Source organism: Globicephala melas, chromosome 20, assembly GCF_963455315.2.
Source record: "Globicephala melas chromosome 20, mGloMel1.2, whole genome shotgun sequence".
Lineage (NCBI taxonomy): Eukaryota > Metazoa > Chordata > Mammalia > Artiodactyla > Delphinidae > Globicephala > Globicephala melas.
This window is the reverse complement of record NC_083333.1, coordinates 42,249,041-42,272,589: the sequence shown is the minus strand read 5'-3', so window position 1 is coordinate 42,272,589 and position 23,549 is coordinate 42,249,041. Positions and strand designations below refer to the sequence as shown.

At 54.3% G+C, this 23,549-nt stretch overlaps 2 protein-coding genes and 2 non-coding genes across 4 annotated transcripts in view; all 4 read right to left on the bottom strand.

The window, feature by feature from the left end:
* Positions 1-9,622, bottom strand: part of PLXDC1 (plexin domain containing 1) — a 64,345-nt gene extending 54,723 nt beyond the window's left edge. Inside the window, exons 1-2 of the mRNA XM_030839924.2 lie at positions 9,452-9,622; positions 876-1,057 (exon numbers count right to left, since the gene is read on the bottom strand). Coding sequence (XP_030695784.1) covers positions 876-1,057; positions 9,452-9,527 — 258 coding nt within the window. The 5' untranslated portion in view covers positions 9,528-9,622. The remainder of the gene's footprint in view (positions 1-875; positions 1,058-9,451) is intronic.
* Positions 9,623-11,506: 1,884 nt separating this feature from the next.
* TRNAC-GCA (transfer RNA cysteine (anticodon GCA)) lies at positions 11,507-11,578 on the bottom strand. The gene has a single exon. It is a non-coding gene; the product is annotated as a tRNA-Cys (tRNA).
* A 659-nt stretch (positions 11,579-12,237) lies between these two features.
* TRNAC-GCA (transfer RNA cysteine (anticodon GCA)) lies at positions 12,238-12,309 on the bottom strand. Its single transcript has one exon. It is a non-coding gene; the product is annotated as a tRNA-Cys (tRNA).
* A 1,447-nt stretch (positions 12,310-13,756) lies between these two features.
* Positions 13,757-19,334, bottom strand: ARL5C (ARF like GTPase 5C). Its single transcript, XM_030840085.2, is given in 7 exon segments — positions 13,757-13,805; positions 15,801-15,835; positions 15,837-15,959; positions 16,485-16,568; positions 17,278-17,425; positions 18,610-18,670; positions 19,289-19,334. Coding segments are annotated over 7 exon segments (546 nt in total).
* Between the last annotated feature and the right edge of the window lie 4,215 nt (positions 19,335-23,549).

Here is a 23,549-nt window from a genome sequence, read left to right as displayed (position 1 = left end):
AAGAAGCCCATCCTCTTGTTGTTTCTCTTTTCATAGTTTTTCTGCATCCTGAGAACCCATCCTCTTCACCGGCAGCCGTGCGCGCCTCCACACACAGCCATGGGCACATTCACACTCACACGGTCTCACACACACACACACACACACACACACACACACTCATCTCAGACACAGCAGCTCGTGGTGACAGACACACAGGCAAATGTACATAATACACAATAACCCTCAGACGTACACATGATTACAGATTCTCCCACAGACACAGAGGCCCCCATGAGCCTCCCAGGTAGCCAGCTGGGGAGCAGGGCCGGCTCTACAAGGGGCCAATTCCTCCCTGCATTGCCACCCCCAGAACTGCCCCAGGCAGAGGAGGTTTTCTCCTGCAGCATCACCCTAACTGCTTCCTCCACTCGGAGCGCCCTCCCCGGAGGCTGAGCAACCAGAGCCTCTGTACCATGAACCCTCTGGAGCCACATGGTCTGTAGATGGTGCAGAAATGAGGTCGGGGTGGCGCCAGAGCTGGCAGCCGGCTGTGACTAATAATGCCACCTTCATTCAGCTTCTAGTGGAGGCCCTAAGAAGCGGAAGAGTCCAGTGTCAGGAACCCTGCGGACATGCTGTGCATCCTTGAGCAAGTCACTTCACCTCTCTGGGTCCACAAGGAGGTAGGCAAGCCTATGAAGCTCTGAGAGGCCAAGATCTTATGACCCAGGCTTGACCCCGCTTCCATCCCCTCTCCCGGGAGCCCTGTCTCCACACCGACGTCCAGGCCCAACCTCAAAGGATACACTTGTGTGTCTGACAAGTGTACATGGGGCACCTGGGGGCCCCCCCACTGCCAATTCCCTCCCGCTCCATGTCCCTCCAGCACTTACCACCACCCTGGTCCCGTTATCCGGCAGTGTGTCAATGGCCAGGGTGCCCCCACCCAGGTCCTGGCTCAGCTGAGTCCTGTCCGGCTCCGACACCTGGCCAGGGATCTCTCGGGCTCTCCGATTCCAGCCCTGCACGGTGGTCCCCTGGACGGCCGCTCCAGAGCCTCGGCCTGCATCCTGACCTGGGAGAACGGGACAGAAAGTTGAGTCCTGACAGTCAGCGTGAAGGCCCTGGAGGGGGACCAGCCTGCTTACTCTGCAGAAGCCCTGATTCCCACGCCGTCATTGACTCTGGGGACACTGACATTCAGGGCAGGAGATACCCAGCATGCACTGAGCTCCACCCACACACTTTGCACAGGAAACACTTTAGCCCTCACTCCAGCCCTCCACCGTAGGTATGATGCTCTCCATTTTGCAGACAGGAATCAGCAGCTCACAGAGGTTAAAGAAGATCATACAGCAGGTAGGGATGGAGATAAGTTTCCCTTATCTGCTCCCAAAGGGATGATTATTCTCAACTTCACTGGAATCATCTGGGGAGTTTTAAAAATTCCTGCTGTCTGAGTTCCACCCCAGAGATTCTGATATAATTGGTCTGCGGTGTGGCCTGTGCGTGTGGATCCTTAAATGACCCCCCGGAGAGCTTTTGAGAAGACCTGGACCTTACACGGCAGACAAGGGTGAGAACAATTGCTCTGGAACATTCCAAACCAGTTCCCTATTTCTCTACCACAAGTGGCACACAATCTCACCTTCCAGGGACTAGAAGCCAGAGAGCAGAGTTCTTTTAGTTCAGGGCTTCTCATCCTTGGTACTACTGACATTTTGGACTGGATAATTCTTTGTTGTGGAGGACTGTCCTATGCATTGCAGGACTTTTTAGCAGCATCCCTGGCCTCTACCCTCTAGATGCCAGTAGCACCTCCTCCCAGGTTGTGACAGTTGAAGATGTCTCCATAGCGGGGACCACTGTTTAGTCTCATCACTACCTTCAAACACCTTGGGCAAGTCACTTTCCCCATGAAACAAGGAGCTTAGACACCATCAATGATGGCAAATAGATTTCATCTCAAAAGCCATCTCCAATCGATTAGTGACAGCCAGGAGCACTCTAATTGTGAAGAATTCTGAGGTTCCATTTGTGTTTAGCAGGAAAGGTTGTCATGATCAATTAGCAATGTCTGCTGCGGGCACAGGATTGGAGAGTGGCTGCACACAGGCCATCTAGCAGCCGTTCCTCGACTTGATGCTCTCTCCAGTTCCCTCTAGGTCATTAAATTTATTCCAAATGACACAGAAACCATGCTTTTCCATTTCAGAAAGATTTGTGCCCCCAAAGATGTGTCTTATACGGTCTCTCCAATTGCCACACCTACTATGGACGTGTATATGGGACACAGACCACCAGACGGGTGGAGGCGGCATTCCCTGTGATCTCCATCAGTTTCAGGCCTGCACTGTGTCAGAGGCCCTTCTCCACCTCGACCTGCCCCACCCCCTCCCCAGAGCTCCTGGATGTAGCCCTCTCTCCTAGAGCACCTGCTGGTGGTCTAACTGTGCCTGTCTCCCTGGCAGCCTTGAGCTCCCACAGGACCCTCCCACCTTCCGTAAATGTGTACCCTCGGTGCCTCGCAAACAGTAGGTGCTCAATCACTGCATAATTGAGGACACTCTACTGGGGGTAACTTGGGAGCCATCAGAACAGAGGCTGAGAAAAGGCTTGCCCAGGACCAGGCCTGGGACCGGGGCCAGGAGCCTGCTGTGGGGCTCTGGTTTGTCATTAGACATTTTATCCAATTAAGTCATTCTTGGCTGCTGGTGCCTGCTGGATCCTTGCCGGCCCCCTCTCACTCCCCTGCCCCTAATCGCAACCAGATGCTCTGGAAAAGATGGAGAGAGGGTGGTCTCCAGACCCCTTCCCCAAGATGTCCACTGGCTGAGATGGACCTGAGCCCAGTGCTGGGAAGGCAGCCTGCCTGTGGCCCAGACCCCAAGCCAGGGCTGTCTTGCCACTCTCGGGTGGGGCCCACAGCTGCCCCTGGTGGCAGAACTACTTGTGCTGGGCTGGTCTGCCCAGCTCCCTGGGTCCTCCTGCAAGCAGCCCTCAGGCCTGGGCAGGACCCAGAACAGGAAAGGAGCATGTGCAGAGCAAGGAGAGGAGCTCAGCTGGCCCAGAAAGGGTTGCTGGGGATCTGCAGGCATCACCGTCCTGCAACCGAGAGAGGAGGGAGCCTGGATGGTGGGGGCCTGAGGCCTGGGGAGAGGGCAGGGAGAGGGGCCTAGCCAGAGCTGGGGCCAGGGAGGGCACACCTGCCACCACAACCTGTGTGACCTTGGACCCATCAGTTTACCTCTCTAAGCCTCAGTTTCCTCATCACGAACATGGGGATGACAATCATGCCTGTGGCACAGGCCACCGTGAGCATCAAGGAAGAAAAATAAATGAGAAGGTTTTTTAAACAAGGAGGGGCTTCCCTGGTGGCGCAGTGGTTAAGAATCCGCCTGCCAATGCAGCGGACACAGGTTCGAGCCCTGGTCCGGGAAGATCCCACGTGCCGCAGAGCGTGCACCACAACTACTTGAGCCTGCGCTCTAGAGCCCGCGTGCCACAACTACGGAAGCCCACGTGCCTAGAGCTTGTGCTCCGCAATAAGAGAAGCCACCGCACATGGACCACAGGGAAGAATAGCCCCTGCTCACCTCAACCAGAGAAAGCCCGCATGCAGCAAAGAAGACCCAACGCAGTCAATAATTAATTAATTAATTTTTAAAAAAGTTAATGATATAAACAGGGATGCTCAGGGTCAGAGGCAAAGTGTCCAGGAGGGAGACAGGGGCGCGGGACAGAGAGGGAGGTTGCCGAGGAACCTTGCCCTACTCTGTCCTAACCCTGAATCTTGCCCTCCCAACCCCCGACACCCTGCCCCCTCCCAGTTGGCTAGGATGGGACACCACCCCTTCCGCCTGCAGAAGGAGCCCACATGGCTGGTTGCTCACGTGTGTGTGTTGGGGCCCACATGCACACACACACTTGCCTGAAGGCCTGGGCCCTCCTCCTGCAGGCTCACACACATGTTACACACCTATCCAACCCTCAGCCACCCCCGGCCCTGCCTTCTGCCTTGCCCTGGAGAGCTCCCTCTTCCCAGCAAGAAGCTTCCAGAGCATACGCTAGTCATGGATTCATCCATTCCACCACCCATGGCCCTAAGTGGCATACAGTCTAGTGGGATGTCACAATAGTGACAGTAATGATAAAAATAGCAGCTGACTTTTTTTTTTTTTTTTTTTTTGCGGTACACTGGCCTCTCACTGCTGTGGCCTCTCCTGTTGCGGAGCACAGGCTCTGGACGCGCAGGCCCAGTGGCCATGGCTCACGGGCCCAACCGCTCCGCGACATGTGGGATCCTCCCGGACCGGGGCACGAACCCGTGTCCCCCGCATTGGCAGGCAGACTCTCAACCACTGCGCCACCAGGGAAGCCCAACAGCTGACTTTTAGAGAATGGGTACTCTGTGCTGGTACTATTCCAAGGGCTTTAAACCCACTAACTCATTGAACCCTCACAGTCACCCTCTGAGAGAGGTGCTAGTTTTAGATCTATTTTACAAATTGGGACACCTAGGCACGAGGACATTAAGGAATCTCCCCAGGTCACACAAGTAGTCCAGGACAGGAATTGCACTCAGGCACAGAAAAAGTGCAGGCTCTGCTCAGACCACAGAAGGTACAAGAGGTGACCGGCAATGCCAGGCTGCGTCCTAAGGTGCAGGGGCAGCCCCAGGGCAGAATGCACTGGGTGCCATTGGGTCCGAACCTGGCAGCTTCTCTGGCAGACTGTAGCCCCTGGAATGCAGGGGGACGGTCCAGTGGTAGTGCCCCAACCCTCTTCTGGTGCCCCTGCCCTGCTCCAGGGCAAAAAGCAACAGGCTGACTTCACAAGGCCTGGTCACGCAATCCCAGCGCCTGGGCCAAGCCACCTTCATCCCATGCATCACACAAGCTTGCCATTCCAGCCTCATGGCCACCACTCAGTCCTGGCCACTGTCACCTCTTTCCTGGTGGCAACTTCAGCCCCCACCCTTAATGCCCTCGGGCCAGTCTCCCACACGCCTGCCAGGGCATCCTGTCCAGAGGACAGACTTCGTTCCATCTCCCCCATGCTCCCTGCTCGCCATGACCCTTCGGCTGAAAGCCCAGCTCCTCCCCTCAGCACTTGAGCCCCTTCATGACGGGATCCCTGCTGGCTCTCCAGCCTCCCATCTTCCTAAAGCCCTTTGCAGGACGCAGCCCTACTCTCCCTGGCCACGAGGCTTCACACATGCAATTTTCTCATCCTAGATCACTCTGCTCCATAAATAAATCTTTCTCCTGATGAGCTCTTGCTCATCCTTCAAGTCTCATGAGATGTCACTTCTTCCCAGTGCCTCCTCTGACATTTCTGCCCCTCACCCCAAATGCTACATGCACCGTCCCAGCCCTGATCCTGACACATTGCTGCTACCCGTGCCACCACAGGCTCTAGGTGCCTGACATAGAGCAGATGCTCATCAAACACACATGGACGATGGAAGGAAGGAAGGAGGGAGGAAGGGAGGGAGGGAGGGAGGGAGGGAGGGAGGGAGGGAGGGGGAAGGGAGGGAGGGAGGGAGGGAGGGAGGAAAGGAGGGAGGGAGGGAGGAAGGGAGGGAGGGAGGGAGGAAGGGAGGAAGGAAAGGAGGGAGGGAGGGAGGAAGGAAGGAAGGGAGGGAGGGGGGAAGGGAGGGAGGGAGGGAGGGAGAGAGGGAGGAAGGGAGGCATCCTTAAATGTCCTAAGTACCTGCAACCCACAGGGTTGAAAAGACTCTTCCCTCATGGCACAGCCTCACCAGAAACCCTCCCTGTAGTATCACAGCAATAAAAGCACAGGTTTGGGGGCTTCCCTGGTGGCACAGTGGTTGGGAGTCCGCCTGCCGATGCAGGGGACACAGGTTCGTGCCCTGGTCCGGGAGGATCCCACATGCCACGGAGCGGCTGGGCCTGTGAGCCATGGCTGCTGGGCCCGCGCGTCTGGAGCCTGTGCTCCGCAGCGGGAAGTTATAAAAAAAAAGCACAGGTTTGGAATCAGACAAGCTTGAGACTGAACTTTGAATCTATCGCTTATTGACTATGACTCTGGACGAACTGCATAATCTCTCTAAGCCTCAGTTTCCTCCTCTGGAAAATGGAAATGATAAAACCTACATCGGGCGAGTCATTCTGAGTCTTAAATAAAATAACGTGCACTAAGCACCCAGCAGAGTCCTCCTGCCTTTCCTGGGATTCACGTGACGAGCAACTTTCTGAGGGGCCCGGGGAAGGCTCCAGACCCTGAGCTGAAATCCTGCCCCTCAGTTACAAAGTCCCCAACTGCAGCCTCTCCCCTCCTGCTGGCAGGCAGAAACCCACTGAGGACCCTGATCTGGGGAGAGAGAGGGAGGCATGAGGAAGGGGCAGGGAGAGATGGCCAGTAGCTCAGAAGAAAAGAGGGGAGGAGAGGAGAAGAGAAGAGTTTGCCTCTCTGAGTTTCTCTCAAAGGGACAGAGTGGGGTCTGTGACCCCCTCTGATTCATTCACTCACTCAGTACATGTTTATTGAGACCCTACTGTGTGCCAGGCACCGTGCTGGGTGCTGGGGCAATAACAGGGAACAGGCAGACACAACCCCCGTGCCCATGAAGATTCTAGTCGGGAAAGACACACACAAGATGAGTAATTCAGCAAACGAGACAACGTGAGGCAGCGCGAAGGGCTGTGAGGGAGACAGAAGGACGAGAGGGCTCGGGATTGTTGCTACTCTGGACAGAGCCCTCAGGGGGAGCCTCTCTGAGAGGTGGCCCTTGAGCTGATGGAGACCTGGACAAAGAGAAGCCAGGGGACAGATCCCAGGGGACAGCAGCCTGAGGGTTTTGGGGGATGGCCGCAGGCAGAATGAGAGCAGGGGTGGAGGTGGGGAGGGGCTGTTCGATGGCCACTGTGAGAAATCTGGATTTCAGTCTCGCTCTGCTTGGAGGTCCCTGGTGAGCAAGGAGGAGGCCGGAAGCAGAGTCAGAGCTTCAAGGGGCCCTAGAGGCAATCTGGTCCAAACCTCATTTTATGGATGGGGAAACCAAGGGTCAGAGAAAGGAGGAAGTTGCCAGGGTCACCAGGGGTCGGTGCTGGCCCTGGTCTCCTGACAGCCAGGAAGTCACGTCCAGCCTTTTCCTTCTCTGTCTGCTGTAGGCACTTCCGGTTTCCCCTGGACCAGACCCTGAGTGCCACCACCCCAACGCTCCCCCTGTGCACCCCAGTATCTTCCTGTCTGTCCATCTGTCTGTCTATCAGCCTCTGCTGGTCTCGCCACCTGACTATATCTTTGGGTCACTCATCTTTCTCCTGCTCCCGTTTTAATGATAGACGAAGTTTCAAGGCTCCACTAAACAAGCCAATTCATCAAGTGGGAGGGGAGATCTCAGCTTCCTCCTGAGCCCATCCCCACCGCAGCGCGGAAGACTTGGAGCCTTGGGGCTGGATGGCAGCGCCCCTCAGGTCCAGCTCCCAGCTGCCCTTTCATCATCACCAGGGCTCCACCACCATTCGGAGCAACCCTCCCCCAGAATGTCCCACCCCACATCTCTTCTCCCCAGAAGACATCCCTCTGCCTCCACACAGGGCCCCCCTCAAATCCAGCCTTCCCTTGTGAAAAAAGCACAGCACTGGGAGTAACAGCTGCCCCCGCTGGCTTCTTAGAGCTTCCTTAGGTCTAACCAATCTCTCCTGCTGCAGAGAAAGTCCATTTCTCCTGGCTGAATGTCTGTCAAAGCCGAGGAGACAGGGTGTCCTCTACTGAGAGATGTGATTCAAATCTGTCTGCCCCCTCTTTCTGACCTCCCAGGGTATCTACTCTTCCAACCCAACTCTGAAGAGGCAGCCCTCAGCCAGGCCTGGGTCTGGAAACAGCACATCCTTGTTTCCTCCCAATGCCCCCTTCCCCAACCCTCTCCATGGTTCTCCCAACTCAGTCAGGTTCAGAGCCGTCTCTCATCCACCCAGTCACATCCTAAGTTCAGAAGATCCCACCAGGTTGGGTTTGCAAAGGACCTCAAAAATTGACCTGTCCAACCCATTCCTTTTTATACTGAGATCTAAAAAATTGTTTTCAATTACCCCATACACATCCTAACAAATCTGAAAAGGAAAGACAAACACTAAAAAAGAAAAAAGATCTCTCATAATCCCACCACCAAGAGTTAAAAATTTTGCCCACAGCCTCACTTTATAAGGGAGGAAATAGGCCCAGAGAAGGAAAGTAACTTGCTCGAGGTCACACAGCAAGTGAGATGCTGGGACTAGAAACCAAGTCTCTGGCCACTCTCTGCGTGGTGTCTCTGAAAACTGGTGGCTCTTCACCAGCAGCCTCTTGCCATATCAGCCTCCACTGTCCTCTGCCCACACCCTCCTTCTCAACAGGGACTCAGGCCTGTCTCAGCTACATTCAGGGATCATTAAAGTCAAGCACACTGTCACTGACGCTTTGCCTGATGACAGCACACCCCTGAGACACAGCAGCCCAACTACAGCATCACCCTCGCCAAACCCTCCACCTGCTCCATCCATCTGGGGGACATGCATGCCAATGAGGCATGGAGTACTATCTTCCCAATTCTCTCTGTCAAGAGGCTTGACTGCAATTACCCACCTCCCCAACCCCAGAGAAGTTCTATGTACATGAGGAGGAAAGAGGAGAATGTAAAATTACTTGTTGAAAAATGGTTCTCCTTTTATAACAGGAGGGACTCAAGGTAGATCTCAGAAAGGACTTCCACGTGACAGCGATGATTGTAGAGAACTGCTGTGCGGAAGAGGAGTGTGCAAGATAGGACACCCCCACCCCCCAATCTAGAGCCAGAGAAGCTAAAGGCCAAGGACCACCAGGGCAGAGCAGAGCAGGAGTGACAGGAGGACCCTGGAGGCTGGGGGTGGGGGAGCGGCAAGTTGCTTCTTTCTGGGCCCTGCTCTCCGAGTACCAAACGGAGAGAGGAAGGCGTCAGGCCCGTAGTGCCCTTGTTGGAGGAAAGATGCTGGGTCTCCTCCATCCTCCTGGCTGCTCCCACCCAGCCCCCAGCCTGGGTCAGCTTGGGAGTGGGGGCAGGGAAAAGAAAAAGGAGGCAAAACTGGGACAGGAGGCACCCCAGACTCCGCATCTCATCAGAATTCAGCCTCATCCGGTGTGACCAGGGGTCCCTATGTCTCGCCCACTGCCCCCTTTGGGGCCAGAGCCCACTGCCTTATAGATCCCCCTCTACTAGGGTCCCTCCAGTGTCCTTCCAGGAGGGAAGGAGAGCTCGGGGCATCAGTGTCTGACGCTTCCTCCCTCACTCATACACCCTGTGTGTTTAGAAAAGTGGGGTCCCTGTCCACCTGCCACAGTCCACAGGGCGCCCGGCCTCCCGCAGACACGACCCCCCGGCGCCCCAAACATCGCCAGCATGCCGGTACCTGCCCATGCCCACGCCCGCCTACCTGCCCCCCGCCCCCCGCCCCGATCCACCTCAGCCAACTCCGGCCAGTCCTACCTGCTCCGGGCTGGGGGCTCAGCCCCCGGGCAGTCTCCCTGAGCACCAGCACGAGGAGCCAGAGCTCGGCCCGCATGGTGGGGGCCAGGCCCGCCCCCGGCCCGCAGCTGCCCCGGCCGGGCTCTGGCGGCGCGGTCCCCCGGGCTGGCAGGCGGAGGGGTGGGCGGCGGAGCGGCGGCGGAGCGCGAGTCCGGCGAGAGCGGCGAGAGCGGCGAGAGCGGCGGAGCGCCAACGGGCGGCGAGCGAGCAGCGCGGCCTCCCGGAGCCGGGAGGGGGCGGGGCGGGGGGGCGCGGCGCCTCCAGAGCTCGCCCTGAGGCTTCCCCAGCCCTCCCAGCCCTGCCCGAGCGCTCCCCGAGAGCTCCCGCGGCCGCTCCCTAGGCGGGGGGAGGGGGGGCAGCGGACGCAGGAGGGGGACAGGGCGGGGGACCCTCGGGCTGGAAGAACTCCCGAAGAGCACCAGCTACCCCCACACCGCACCTTAGCTCCTGCCTCCCTTCCCCTCCTGACTCCCTGGGGGAAAGCGGTGGAGAAAAGGCTCGAGAGGCCAGACCTCTTCCTCGGACCATGAGCTCCTACCACCCACCCCCCGACCCAGCTCCACCAGGCTTCCCGACTTTCTGGGCTGTTCCACGGAGTTGTGTGGGTTTCTGATGCCCACCCCCACCCCAGAATCTCCCCTTGCAGCAGAGGCCTGAATTCCACGCCCTCCCGTGGCTCCTCTCCACTTTATCCCACCCCCATCCCCCATTGCCAGCAGACAATTGCCTTGTCCCTATTATCTTGCCCCCCAGCCCAGCAGACATGGAGGTGGAGGGGGCCTGGCTCACCCCTACTTTGAAATAACCTGGACCCCTTCCCACCCCCAGGAGGTAACCGAGGCCACCCTCCTCTCCGGGGACCCCAGGCCTCCTCAGGGCCCGACCCAGTCAATCTTCAAAGCCAGTCCCAGAGCAAGGAAATGTCTCACCCCAACTGCCACCACGTTATAGCAGCCTCTGGGAATAGATTTCCGCCTCCCCCCTTTTTTTTCCTACCACAACAGAATAAAATACCTGCAATTTAGGCTATTTAATAGACGGCAGGGAATCAGGTCAGGACACGGAGGTGCCTCTTCCCTCCCCGACCTACTTCGTACGACAGCAAGAAACTCGAGCGCTGGATGGAGGGAGATAGAGGGGCGAGGGGGGCGCCCTGACATATACGGGGCTGGGGTCCTAAAGACGCTCTAATCTTTCAGAATCCCAGTTCCTCCTTCCTCGGGACCCAGGGTCCCAGAAGCGACCTCCTCCAGTCCTAAGGCCTCTATTCAATTACAATGGGACAAGACAAGGCCTATCTGTAAGTTCTTCTTGTTGTCTCATTTAAATTGCTATTTTGCCGACGCTCAGGATCAAAAAGACTGCTGCTTCCAGCTGTAGCTTCTTGCTGCCCTCTAGTGGGCACATGACGAGCCGCAACGCGCCTGTTCTGCGGTTTTCCTCACTTTTCTGGTCCTGGCCTGGAGCTGCCCGCGACCTCCTACTCCAGCCGGGCAGGTTCACAAGTCTTTGCCCCTACCTTCCGAGAGGTCAAAGTGAGAGGTCCCAGGACGAAATTCCAGCTCCGGCACTGATTTCTTTGTACATTCCCCCGTCCGGGATGCCCCGCGGTCTGTTTTAAAAGGTCTCTTAATAAGAACTCAGGCTGAAACAGCAACTTGGAAATAATTAGAAGCAAACGACCTGTAATTTTTTTTAATGTAAGCTTCTAGAACTTGAAGAATCACCTGGAGGGCTTATTAAAACATAGATTTCTGGGGCCACCCCCAAGCTCAATAGAGATAGGGACGAGAATCCGCATTTCTAACACGTTCCCAGGTGGTGGTGCTGTTCTCGGTACCACATTTTGAGAGCCACTGCTCTAGAATTCCTGTATTTCGTACTCTCGCCGCTCCTCATCTGCCCAAAATAGAGGCGGCGAAGGAAATGTCAACACAAAATTGTGGAAGGAAAAAAAAAGCTGTAAAGAAAATTGTTGCTAGAGAATCGGAGTCCGGTGCCTTTAAAAAGGCGCTGAGGGGGCACCCGGATTTGAACCGGGGACCTCTTGATCTGCAGTCAAATGCTCTACCACTGAGCTATACCCCCTCTTGTGGCAACGCTAGGCAGATGACTTGTTAGTGCTTCTCTAGCGCAGGCGCTGTGCTGGACGCAAGAACAGAGGTGAGGTCCAATGTTTACAAGAGATGGAGAGAAAATGAATCTCAAGAGATTACTCATCTGGGTGCAGGGTTTGTTTCCTGAAGCTCTGAACTAAAGAATTCTAATGATGTAAGAAACTTGCAGTTTGAGAATGTGGGAGGGGAAGTCCCTAGAGATTCCACACTTCAGGGGCCTTCCTTTGGGCCTGGGTGCCCCTTTCCTGCCCTGCTAGAGTTCCCTTAGCGTTTCTCTTGGCGCCCACTTCTCCATCCTACACGCTCTCGTAGACTCCTCTCGGCCTTCCTTCCCTAGCCCGAGCCCGGCCCTTAGAGACTCAGCTTCTCTTGTTCCCAACAGCAATTGGGGTCCCCGGGCAGGGCCACCTGCGGGTGCTCCCGCTTCCACCCTACCATTACGAGAGTGGGCCTTTGTACAGTCCACCAGCAGACTGAGGACACGATCTGGCAGGGCCGGGGACTCCACTCCACCCACGCCCGACTGCAAAACGGGTCAGCAGTGCTGGAGGATCCTTCCCCTCGCGTTTGTAAGTAAACTTCAGCGTGTGCATTGCAAGACCAAGAAAACGCGAAAAGTCTTGCACAGAGAGGGGGCACCCGGATTTGAACCGGGGACCTCTTGATCTGCAGTCAAATGCTCTGCCACTGAGCTATACCCCCATCCTCCTACTACCCTCCAGTGAGAATGAATTTCCGTGGAATACGGGGATGATATTACCTTTGAACTATTGTGTTTCTCTTTGAAAATAATCTAGTGAAAGGAAAATAGAATCTGAACGGCGATGTTTAGAATTCCTGAGTTCTTTCTCCACAATCACGCCTTATGTAAACCACAAGGTTAAAAAAATCCTGAGCCCTCTACATCTGTGTCCAGCCTCTCACAGAGATGTCACTACCTGACTTGGGAAGGGAAGAGACCCCACTGATCTCAGGACCATCCCAGGTCTTCTGGGGTAATAGCACTGCTCCCTGTACACAGATGGGTAGCCTGGGTTTCCATCCTGTTTCCAGCTCTGCTTTGATAGGACCCCTAGGCTTTTCCAACCCCGAAGGGCCCCTCCTCCCCTCCTCCATGAGTTAGCATCAAACCACTCTTTCCCCTAGGCCCAGGCAGAGCCCAGAGCTCTAAGTCCTGGCAAGTCCGGTATCAGTCACCTGGCAGAGGGCTGCACAGCCCAGGACCAAAGAGCCAGTCCCCTAGCCAGACAGACCCTTGAGGCAGCCCCCCTCCACTTCCAAGGTGGATTTCCCCTGCCTGAGAGCTTTGTATGAAAACCAAAAGCCAGTCTGAGGCACAAGCAGAAGAAGAAATAAGAGGTGAGCAGTTTTCAATGACATTTATTACACCTTCATAAAATTCCTACTACAGTGTGAAAAAAATCACTACAAAAAGACAGGAAAAGCAAATGCTCTAGGAATCTGAGATATTTGGGAGGAGTAGGATTCACACTGGAAGGACACTGGGAGTGAAGGTGTGGCTTAAAGCTCAAAAGCTGTGGTCGGAGGGAAGGGGAGGGTGAGGGAGGAGTAGAAGTCCCTGCAGTGTGAGGGACTGTCCCTGGCCAGAAGGTCCTGTCCTCTGCCCTCTCCCCTCCCAGCCTTTGGTTCTGCCCTCCTTCCCCTGAGCCGACCCCTTCACCTTTCTGGAATCTCCTCTGATCAAAGGGTAGGGGACAAAGATGGCTAAGGGGCCAGAAACCTGGAGTAGGGGGTGAGGGGCTTAGGGTTAGGGTTCTAGGAAATAAAGAAAAATTCCAGGGTTTCTTACTCTGTCCTCCATTTTTCCTACAGAGAGGTTGAGGGCTGAGGGGAGGGGGCTCCACTTCCTAATCCCCCAGCACATCCAGCAGCTTCCCTGGTGTCTCCAAGAAGGATACCTGCTCCCATGGAGTGAAGGGCAGCTTTTACTGTTGTCCTGTCTGCAGCGATTCAGGGTGCTCAGTCTAGCTCCTCAGTGCGGGTTGGGTGGATAGTGGCAATCTCACTGCCCATAGCTGTCCCTGGTCCCATCAGAGAATCGCAGAAAAATAACAAATAGTCACTTGGGTTTTCCACCCACATCGTCCATGCAAAACCCTCAAAGATTCTGGTTGGCCTCAGGCTGACATCAGTTGACAGTGGCCCAAGACTGCATGCACTGAAGCCCAGCAGGCAGCCTGCAGGGACAGAGGAACAGGGCAAGGGTCAACATATCCCATGAGGATGATGGCCTTCCCAGCCCCCAGCCCCTGCTGACTGATGGAACGACCAAATTTATATCCAATTTTGTGTGCAGTTAACAAATATAAACGGACTGTGTACCTACCATGCATCAGGTACTGTGCTAGGGGCTACTGGTGAAAAAACAGACGTGCCCTCTAGGGCTTACAGTCTAGCAGAGGAGATAGATATTAAACAAATGATCAAACAATTCTGTAACTACGTGCTGTGATAAAGGTTAGAAAGGAGATGTACAGAGGCCTCCGGATGTCTGGGAGTCAGGGAGGGCTTCTTTGAGGAAGAGGCCTGGAGACCCACCTTAGCAATGTCTTTGCGCAAGGCTCCAGTGCCCCCTTCCCACCCGCTCCATCACTGGGTCAGTACCAGGGTGGCCTCAAAGGCCTGGGAAGAGGCTCCATAAGCAAGTTCTTCCATTATACTGTGAGCAACCCCAGAGAAGGAGTAGAGTCTTGGTCATGTCTGTATCACTTGGCACAGTGCCTGGCACATGGGGGTTTTAGGAAATGCCGACTGAATTGAACCAACTGTGGTTTGGGGGAGGGGGTCCTCCTGACCCAGGAGTTGGCAAGGACACTGCCAGAAATGTGTGGTTCCTTGGGCTGGCCTGCCTAAAGTCTCCCCTTCTTCAACTGGGCATCCATGTCCCCAGCCTGCTGTGACTCCACTTGAGAGGGAAGAGGAAGGGGAATTCTCCAGGCCTGATTCGAGGTCCTTTCTGTAGGACCATGACTTAGCTCTCACACATCCTTCAGGTGTTTAAGCAGCTACCTTCTCAGCAGCCCCTCCCTGGACACCTTATCTAAAACTGCAACATTCCCCACAACAGACATCCAGCTTCCCTTTCCTATGGGTTTTTCCCCTTTACACTTATCACTTTTTAACTTACTGTGTATTTTTCTTATTTTTATTGTTTATTGTCTGTTTCCCAACCCCCCACCCCACCCCCACTGGAAAATAAGCTCCACAAGGGCAGGGATTTTTGTCTGTTTTGTTCACTGCTGTTTCTCAGGTGCCTAGAACAGTGCTTGGCACAAAGTACAGTCATTTCTCCATATCCATGGGGGATTGGTTCCAGGATCCTCGCAGACACCGAAATTCTCGGATACTCAAGTCCCTTATATAAAGTGGCATATATTTGCATATAACCTAGGCATATCCTCCTATATACTATAAATCAACTCTAGATTACTTATAATACCTAATATAATGTAAATGCTATGTAAATAGTCGTAAATACAATATAAATGCTACGTAAATCATTGCTGGAACACAGCAAATTCAAATTTTGCTTTTTGGAATTTTCTGGCATTTTCTTTTTCGAATATTTTCAATCTGCAGTTGGTTGAATCTGAGGATGTGGAACCCATGGATATGGAGGATGGACTGTAGGTGCCCAATGAATGTTAAATGAATGATATCATTTATTCTCTATAGGAACTCTGGGAGGGAACAGGTATAATCACCCTCCTCTTTACAGACAAGGAAACTCAAGGCCAAAAGGACTCAGAGATTCCTGCCTGGAAGGCTTGTCCCCCAGGGCTTCCCATGGCTGTCTCTTCATTCAGGTCTCAGCTCAGAAGTCACCTCCTAGTAGAGATGGTCCCTGACGACCAGAGCTAAAGCAAACCCATCCCTGTTATTCAATTTCACTTTCTTCAAGCACTTCTCAGTACCTAACATGTTTGTGTTCAGGTGGAGTGTCACCTCTCTCCACACTAGAACAAACCCCTAGAGAGCAGGGACCCTGTCCTGTCTTGCTCACTGCTTACCCACAGCATCTTAACCATGGGTAGATGCTCAGCTGTCTTGACCCAGGAGCTAACTGTGAGCCAGATTCTGACAAGAGAGAGACAGGAGAAGGTTCTGATGGTCAGTCGTCAGCACCACTGGTTAGGCCAAGCCCTGGAGGTCCAGGTGGGACAGCCATTAACCTTTCCCCGGTGAGGGCAGAGCAGCCCTGTGTGTGCCATGTGCCACGGGTGGTCTTTCATGGCACTAAGGGTGAGGAATTGGGAGATCTCCACGGTGGTCATGGAGTCCTTCACGTCCTGCTTATTGGCAAAGATCAGGATGGAAGCATCTCACAGAGCCTGTGGACAGAGCTCTGTGGACCCAGCCCCAGTCAGCCTGCCAGGATCCAGCCCCCCTTCCCATGGCCCCATGAGTCCTCCCTACCTCCCCTGCTTTCCCAGGTGGGGTGGGGATGGAGGTCCTGCCCAACACTAACAACCACATCCAGTGACACCGACAGCTCCTGGAATGCCTTTCAGCCAGCTCATAGTATCCTTACAATGATCTCGGGAGGTAGGAATTTGATGATCCTCTCCGTTTATACTTGGGGAAATTGAGGATTAGAGAGGTGAAGTAACTTGTCTGGGGTCCCACAATGCGTGAGAAGTGGGGTCAGAACCTGAACTTGCAACTCTGGCTTCTGTGATCAGTTGTGCTGAGGGTGTTATTGCCCTTCATCTGGGATAATCTCGCCCCGCCCAAGCTGCTGGGATGGAGGTTCTCAGAGACTGGGGCATTAGGAATAACGCTCAGAGAGGCTAAGTGAGTAGACTGAGGTCACAGAGCTAGTACACCGGGTCCTCTCCCAACTGCAGGGGTCTTACCTCATGGGCCAGCATCTTACACAGCTCCTACAGCGTGGTCAGCAGTCGATCCCGGGCCGTGCTGTCAATCACAAGGATGATGAACTGACCAGCAAAGGCGAGTTGTGAGTGATGGGCTTTCCCTTCAATGAACGTGTCTCCTTGCTCACTGCACTCTGCCCTGATGTGAGTCCCACAGAAAACAAACTGTGCATTCTCAAGACCTCACTGCCCTAGTCCCATTTGAATTCCCTCTTCTATCCAGACCCAGGGTGGACTGAGCACAGCTTCCGATTGTGTGCCAGAGGTTATGCCAAGCACTGGGCCTTCATGACTCCATTTAGGCCTCATCACAGCCCCGTGGAACTGGAACTGTTACTATGCCCATTTACAAACTACGAGACTGAGGGTCAGGGAGGTGTGTATCTTGCCCTTGGCCACACAGCCTATGAGTAGCAGTACTGGAGCTTGAAATCAGCTCTCACTCCAGGAATGAAACCACTGGATTCTGCTGCTGCCGGAATGAGAAAGTAAGGCCCCCAGGGACAAAGGGCCTGCCCCATCCAAGGCATCAAACAGAAAACTGCCAGCAAGCAGACAAAGCTGCCAGGAAGTATTCAAGAATTTTAATGGGCTTTGCGCTGCGTTAAGTATTTGACACATCTGAATTAGCTCTTGTTTTATTATTTAATTTTCACAACCCAGGGAGGTCATTATTATGGTCTCCATCTCACAATGGGACAACCAAGGCTCAGAGAGGTTGAGTGACTGGCTAATATCACACAGCTCCTCCAAGCCCAGGCACCCTCCTCACCTCAGCATTGGAGGAGTATGTGTTCCAAGCGGAGCGCAGAGCCTCCTCTCCTCCTATGTACCCCATGAAGAAGTGGGTCTTTTGCAAAACAATCTTCTCCACGTTGCTACGGATGGTGGGACATGTAGGGACCACCTCATTCTTCAGGCTGGGGAGGCAGGAGAGGGTACCAAGTGCTCAGCCCAGTCCTCTCCCAGCTCTGGTCCCCCACCTGAAGTCAGGCTGAATCTAACTTAGAACAATTCAGCCCAGGTTGACGGAGCCTCTGCTGGGCATGAGGGAATGCAGACAGGAGTGAGACCAAGTCCTGCCTGGCTTGGACCCCAGAGAGGGGAGATTTATGAGAGCAGTCTCCCCAAACTTTAATATGCAGCTGAATCACCTGGGAGTTTTGCTAAAGTGCACATTGTGATCCAGTGGGTCTGGGCTACGGCCCAGCATTTTGCATCTCTAACAAGCTTCCAGATGATGCCAACACTGCCGGTCTGTGGACCACACTTTGAGCAGCCAGGGATCGGAAAAAGGAGACAGACATAAGTGAGGGCCATCAGAAAGGGGCTTTGTTTAAAGTGACTTAGAAAACACACACGTTTTGATACGTAGGGAATGCCTCTGGAAAATCTGGGAAGTGAAACTGGGAGTTAGGGATGAGAGGGAAACTTACTTTTCACTATATATGCTTGTATTGTTTGAATTTCTCTTTTCTTCTAATTAAATATATATATATATATATATATATATATATATATATATATATATATATATATATATATATATAACTTTTTCAGGGGAAAATTTTCCTAAGCAAATAGGTTCCAAACAGGAGAGATGCCATCCAGAGTAAATATCGGGAAAAGCTCCGATGGATAATTACTCAGCACGTGTGCCAGACTGCTAGACCAGGAGCTACAGAGACCAGGCAGACCCAAAGCTGGCCCCACCTTCTGGGTTTGAAGAAGGGGGAGAAAATGAAGACACAAGACTGGGGTGCAGGAGTTAGAAGGAGAGACCTGACGCTAGGGGGAGCGAAGAGCATGGAGACTATCGGGCAGGTTCGGACAGCTTCAAGCCCGCAACCGGGTTTGGCAGGGGTAGGGGGTAGACGGAGGGAAGCAGTGGGGTTGCTCATACCGAGCAGGATTCAAAGGCCTGGCCGAGAAGTCATTGAACTGAGCGGCCACTTTACCAGGAAGGTCACACCAGGTTCCGCCAGTCAATCCTCCTGGCTACAGGGGAACCCGAGGACGCTGGGAAGGGCTCCGGTGATTGGTCCAAATGCTTGTCAGTCTGGTGGGAAGGCCCAGCCCCGCCCCCCAGCCGAGAGTCGCTTACAACTGGTAGGAAATGGAGGTCTTTCCTGCATGGTCCAGTCCCACGATGATAACCCTGTGTTCTGGACGCATCCGGGAAAAGGGCAGGGTCAGGGCCAAACCCGATGACCAAGGGATTGTGTGCTCCACCAGGCCTCCCAGGAAGGAGACAAGTGTTCCCAGCAGGCTGGGGGGCCTGTCCCCACCTTACTACTTCTGCTCCCCCGCCCCCTTCCCCCACAAAAAACAACAGGGCAGGTTTCTTTCCCACCGGGCCGAGACACCTGCGCCACTCCAGAACAGGGGAAATGGGAGCTGAGCCCCACATTCCCTGCTCCACATTTCCAGAAAAGCGATTGTGCCAAAGGTCGGGGGCGCTCAGGACTTGCCAAGAGAAGGGGTCTGAGGAAAGAGCCGAGCGAGCGTGAAGTCACAATCGCAGGAAACCGGCGACAGCGTTGAGCCGGAGGAAGGAGGCTCGCCCAACCCTGCGCCCCTGGGCGCACCGAAGCGCGCGACCACCGAGGAGTGGGCGGGGAGGGGGCAGGGGAGACTGCGGAGCAGGCGGGGAGGCCCCACTCAGGACCCTCCGAGCCCGAGGTCCCCCATCACATCCGCCCAGACGACCCCAGATCGGGGGGATGGGGGACAGGTGGGAGCCGGATCAAAGCGGTCGCTCGGATGCCCTGTGCTCCCCTTACCCTGTTTCCCGCAGATGCTCATCAACTTGCCGATCAGTTGTCCCATGGCACGTGCCGGGTCAGACAGGGATAGGACTCGGGGGCCTTCGGGTGCCCGGGTGGGGGTCCCGGCGCTTGGAGCCCCGCCCCCTCCCACACACCTCCGGAGAGCCGGGCAAGCTTTACCTACGGGGTTGCGGACGCCCCATGAGTCCGTCCCCTAAGGGGCTTGGGAATCCCCTGGGACGGTGGCCCCTCTAGGGCGCTATGAACCTCACAGTGACAATGAGCTACGTGTCCAGAGCCCTGGAGGTGTAAGGAAAATGGGGTCCAGACTTCACATCCTCCCCCTCGCCCTGAGAAAAGCCCAGAGTTCTCTGGGTGGACTACTCCCCACTGCAAATCAAAGAGACCTAGCACAGGGGCCCACATCGGATGCCAGCTCTCCCTTCTCCGAGTGCCATGTCTGAGGCACTAGACAAACAAAACCCTAGGCCACCCGCCTTCTGTACTTACTAGCTGTGTGAAGCAGACAGAGCCCACCCATCCTCTCTGAGCTGGGAGAACATTCCAACCCTCTACAGGCCTCTAGTTGTTTCACCGGTGTGGGTCCTGTAGGCCTACTCAGAGTGAGTTCCCTTGGGGAAGGGCAAGGTGGCCCCTCCTTTTGCAGGCCCCTTGGTGATGAGCATCTTCTAGGAGTAGAGCAGTGCTGCTTCCATGCTTCACTGACAAAACTACTGCTCCAGCACAGCTTTCTGATTCCCAAGGGTGGGCATCTGAAGACAGTGACGGAGCAAAAAGAGAGATCTCTCAGCCGGAGACCCTGCAAAGGGGGCCAGGATACTAAGACCCAGCCAGGCAGAGCCTGGGCCAAGAGAGAGCCAAGCTGGAAGAGGGAGAGGAAGGGGGAGCTGCTTGTGGCTGTTTGTGAATTTCCTTCTTCGCTTAAACTGGGAAAAACCAGAAGACAAAAGGAGACATGGGGAAAAGGCAAACCGAACTCAGGCTGAGGGGGTGGTTAAGAGAGACCAGTCACCACACAGGAGACTCGACTCCTAGCCCACTGCCACTGCCCTCTTACATCCCATGAGTGCGCCCCTTCCCCAAGGGAACAACACTTTAACTGGTCTCCCTGCCTCCCCTTTACTCAGCATCCTCCGCACATCCCTATTAACCTTCCTAAAGCACAGCTCAGAGTCTGCTACGCCACAGCTCATAAACCTTCAATGGCTCCCACTGGAGTCAGATCATCTCCTCACCTGACATTGAAGAGCCACCATGAGCAACCCCCACCTGCGTCTGCAGGTTATTCCCCCCCCCCCCATGCTCTGCATCCATGGTCCTTGCCCACACAGGCCCAGCTATGATTTTGCTTCTCTATTTCCTCCACCTGAATGTCCTTCACCACCTCAGAAAGGTGGGTTCCTCTGTCCCTTTAGGTGCCTGCCATAAAAGCCACCTACTTCCCAAGCCCTGGCCTGGTTCTCCAACTAAATGGGACTTCTTTCTACCCTGAGATGATAACTGGCATGTCTGCTTTCTCCAGTCAACTGTGAGTCCTAGGGAATTCCCTGGCAGTCCGGCAGTTAGGGATCCTCACTCTCACTGCCAAGGGCCTGGGTTCGATCCCTGGTCGGGGAACTAAAATCCCATGAGGTGTGGCCAAAAAAACCAAAAAAAACAAAAACTGTGAGTCTTAGAGGGCGGGGTCATGTCATGCTCATCTGTGTACCCCACCCCCACTCCCTGCCCGAGCCAGCGCCTGGCATACAGTGAGGATGTGTTGTTATTGGATTGAAGGGCCGTAAGTTAAGTTACAGCCTGAGAAATGGTCTTTGGAGTATTAAAAAAAGGAGTATGAGCATAAGTTGAAGAGGATTGAGGAAGGCTGGGAAGTTTGTGGAGAGAAGAGGGAACAGCTCACTAAATACAGAAATTTCATCCCACCCATGGTGGTGCCCAGAGTTACAAGGAAGGAGAACTGACTACCAGAGCCCATCTGGGCTGATTCCGTTTCAGCCCTCGTTAAAAAGGAGCTGGGGCTGCATCTGGGTGGAGTAGGATAGGGGCGCAGAGGGTGCTAGGGGAAGCAGCAACATTTAAAGCATTTTTACCATCTGTTTCCTGGAGGGGAGGCGGGAAGGAACCTCTTAGTGCACCCTGACCCCACCATCAATAGCAGAATTGAAAGTGACGTTCTGCTCGCTGGAGCACATTCAGTAAACAGACAAGAGCTGCCTCTGCTGTGAGGCCCAGAGCCTGGATCCTAGGGGGTACTCATTCATTTACTCATTCATTTGACAAACGTGAGTCAGGAATTAGGAACATGCCAAGCAGACAAAACAGACCGTGTCCGGGAGCTTGCCATCTAGTTCGGGAGACAAATACACGCACCAAAACCCAAAAAACAACCCTGAGAGACAGTAGGCTAGAAGGCCTGATTTAGAAGGGAGCTGAGGCACACGTCTCTGAGGATGTGATTACCGGGGCTAAGACAAGATTTTTGTCAAGGGTACTGGGCTGGAAACCACACTCCTTTCCACCCTGCTCCCAGGCCCTGGTGGCCTCACCTCAGCTCACTTTTACAATGGTGGAAACCTTCAGTCTCTCCGACCTCAGCTCACTCTAGTGTAGAACCTACTCAAAAGACAGAAGCAGATGGTCAGGGAGGGAGATAGGAGGGGTCCCCAGCATCTCCGTTCCTGAGTCCCTGAGGTGGCTGCGGTCATAGCACCAGCCTCTCTGGGCCTAGTCCCAGCCGACTTCACGGTTGTGGAAATCCTCACCAGTTGACAACCACCAACGTGCTTATTGTGTGCTGGTTGAGGGCTTCTGGTTACCAGGAGACAAGAGTCTCTCTCTTCAGGGACTTCCCTGGTGGTCCAGCGGCAAGACTCGGCACTCCCAATGCAGGGGGCCCGGGTTCGATCCCTGGTCAGGGAACTAGATCCCACATGCCACCACTGAAGATCCCACATGCCACAGCTAAGACCCAGCGCAGCCAAATAAATAAGTAAATAAATAAATATTAAAAAATAAGTCTCTCCTCATCTCTCAATATCTCTAAGCCACCTAGAAATGCCTCTGCTGGCAAGTTCTGGGCAAATGTAATTTCAGGCAGAAGGCACGTGGAGAGAAGACAGAAACATACTCAGACACCTGCCTCCTCTTCCCCTGCACCCCTTCCCTTGCAGAAGCTAGGGCATCCTGGGTCAGGAGAATTAGCACGAGACTTGGGGGTCACGGACACCACAGAACTTGAAATCCGATCTCAGTTCCTGTCCTTGCTTGATGGCTGTGTTACTATGGACAGACTGCTTAACCTCGCTGAGCTTTATCTGTAAACTGAAGCTAATGAGCTCTGCCTTTGATTTTAAAGTACCAGGGTCCACTGCAGATGGAGTTCCTCTGTGCAGCCCCAGACCAAGCCTGTTTTCTGCTCTTCTCCTCTTGGACGTTCTCCCACATGCACCTTAAACCCACCTTGTCCAAAGCTAAGTATCATTTCTGCCTCTGACCTGTTTTTTCACCTGCTTCCTCTATGTCTGGGAAGACCCTCACCCACAGCCACCCCAGATGCCTCCTTTTTTCTCACTAGCTGCCTCCAATCACTCTCCAAGAGCTCTCAATCGTAACTGCTAGATGTCTCTGGCAGCCACCGCCTCCTTCCCCATTCCACTGAAAACCCTCCTCATTTTTCACCTGGAGCATTGCAGCTGTTTCCAAGCTAGCCCCCCCCCCCCCTCCGATCTATGCTCCAAACTGCAACCGAGACAATCTGACCATCACTGCTTACAGTCCTTCAGTTTCTGCACACCAGCTTGAGGACAAAGCCCAAACTCTCTAATGTGACTCAAGGCCCCTGTGACTTACTCCCGATGACCCCTCTCTTACCACCACCTTGAGAGCACACTTTGCTAGCAAAGTGCCAAGAACGTGTCATGCGTGTCACCTATTTCCTCTGCCTTGAACCCTTCCCCTCCTTCTCTGCCCAGGTTAATTCCTAACCAGCCTTCTAGACTCCACTCAAGCCTCACCTCCTCCACGAAGCACCCCCTGATCTCCCCAGGTTAAGGCAGGGACCCCTCTTCCAGGTTCCCTCAGGACCCACTGCTTCCCACATCAGAGAGCTCGTTGTGCTGTCCTGAATTGTCTGTAGCTCCCACTTAGACTTGTGCCTGGTACATAGTAGATGCTCGATAAATGTTTGCTCAATGAATAAACACAGGAAAGAAAGATCGATTCCATTGAAAGGCAGTGGGAGGAGCACTATGATGGC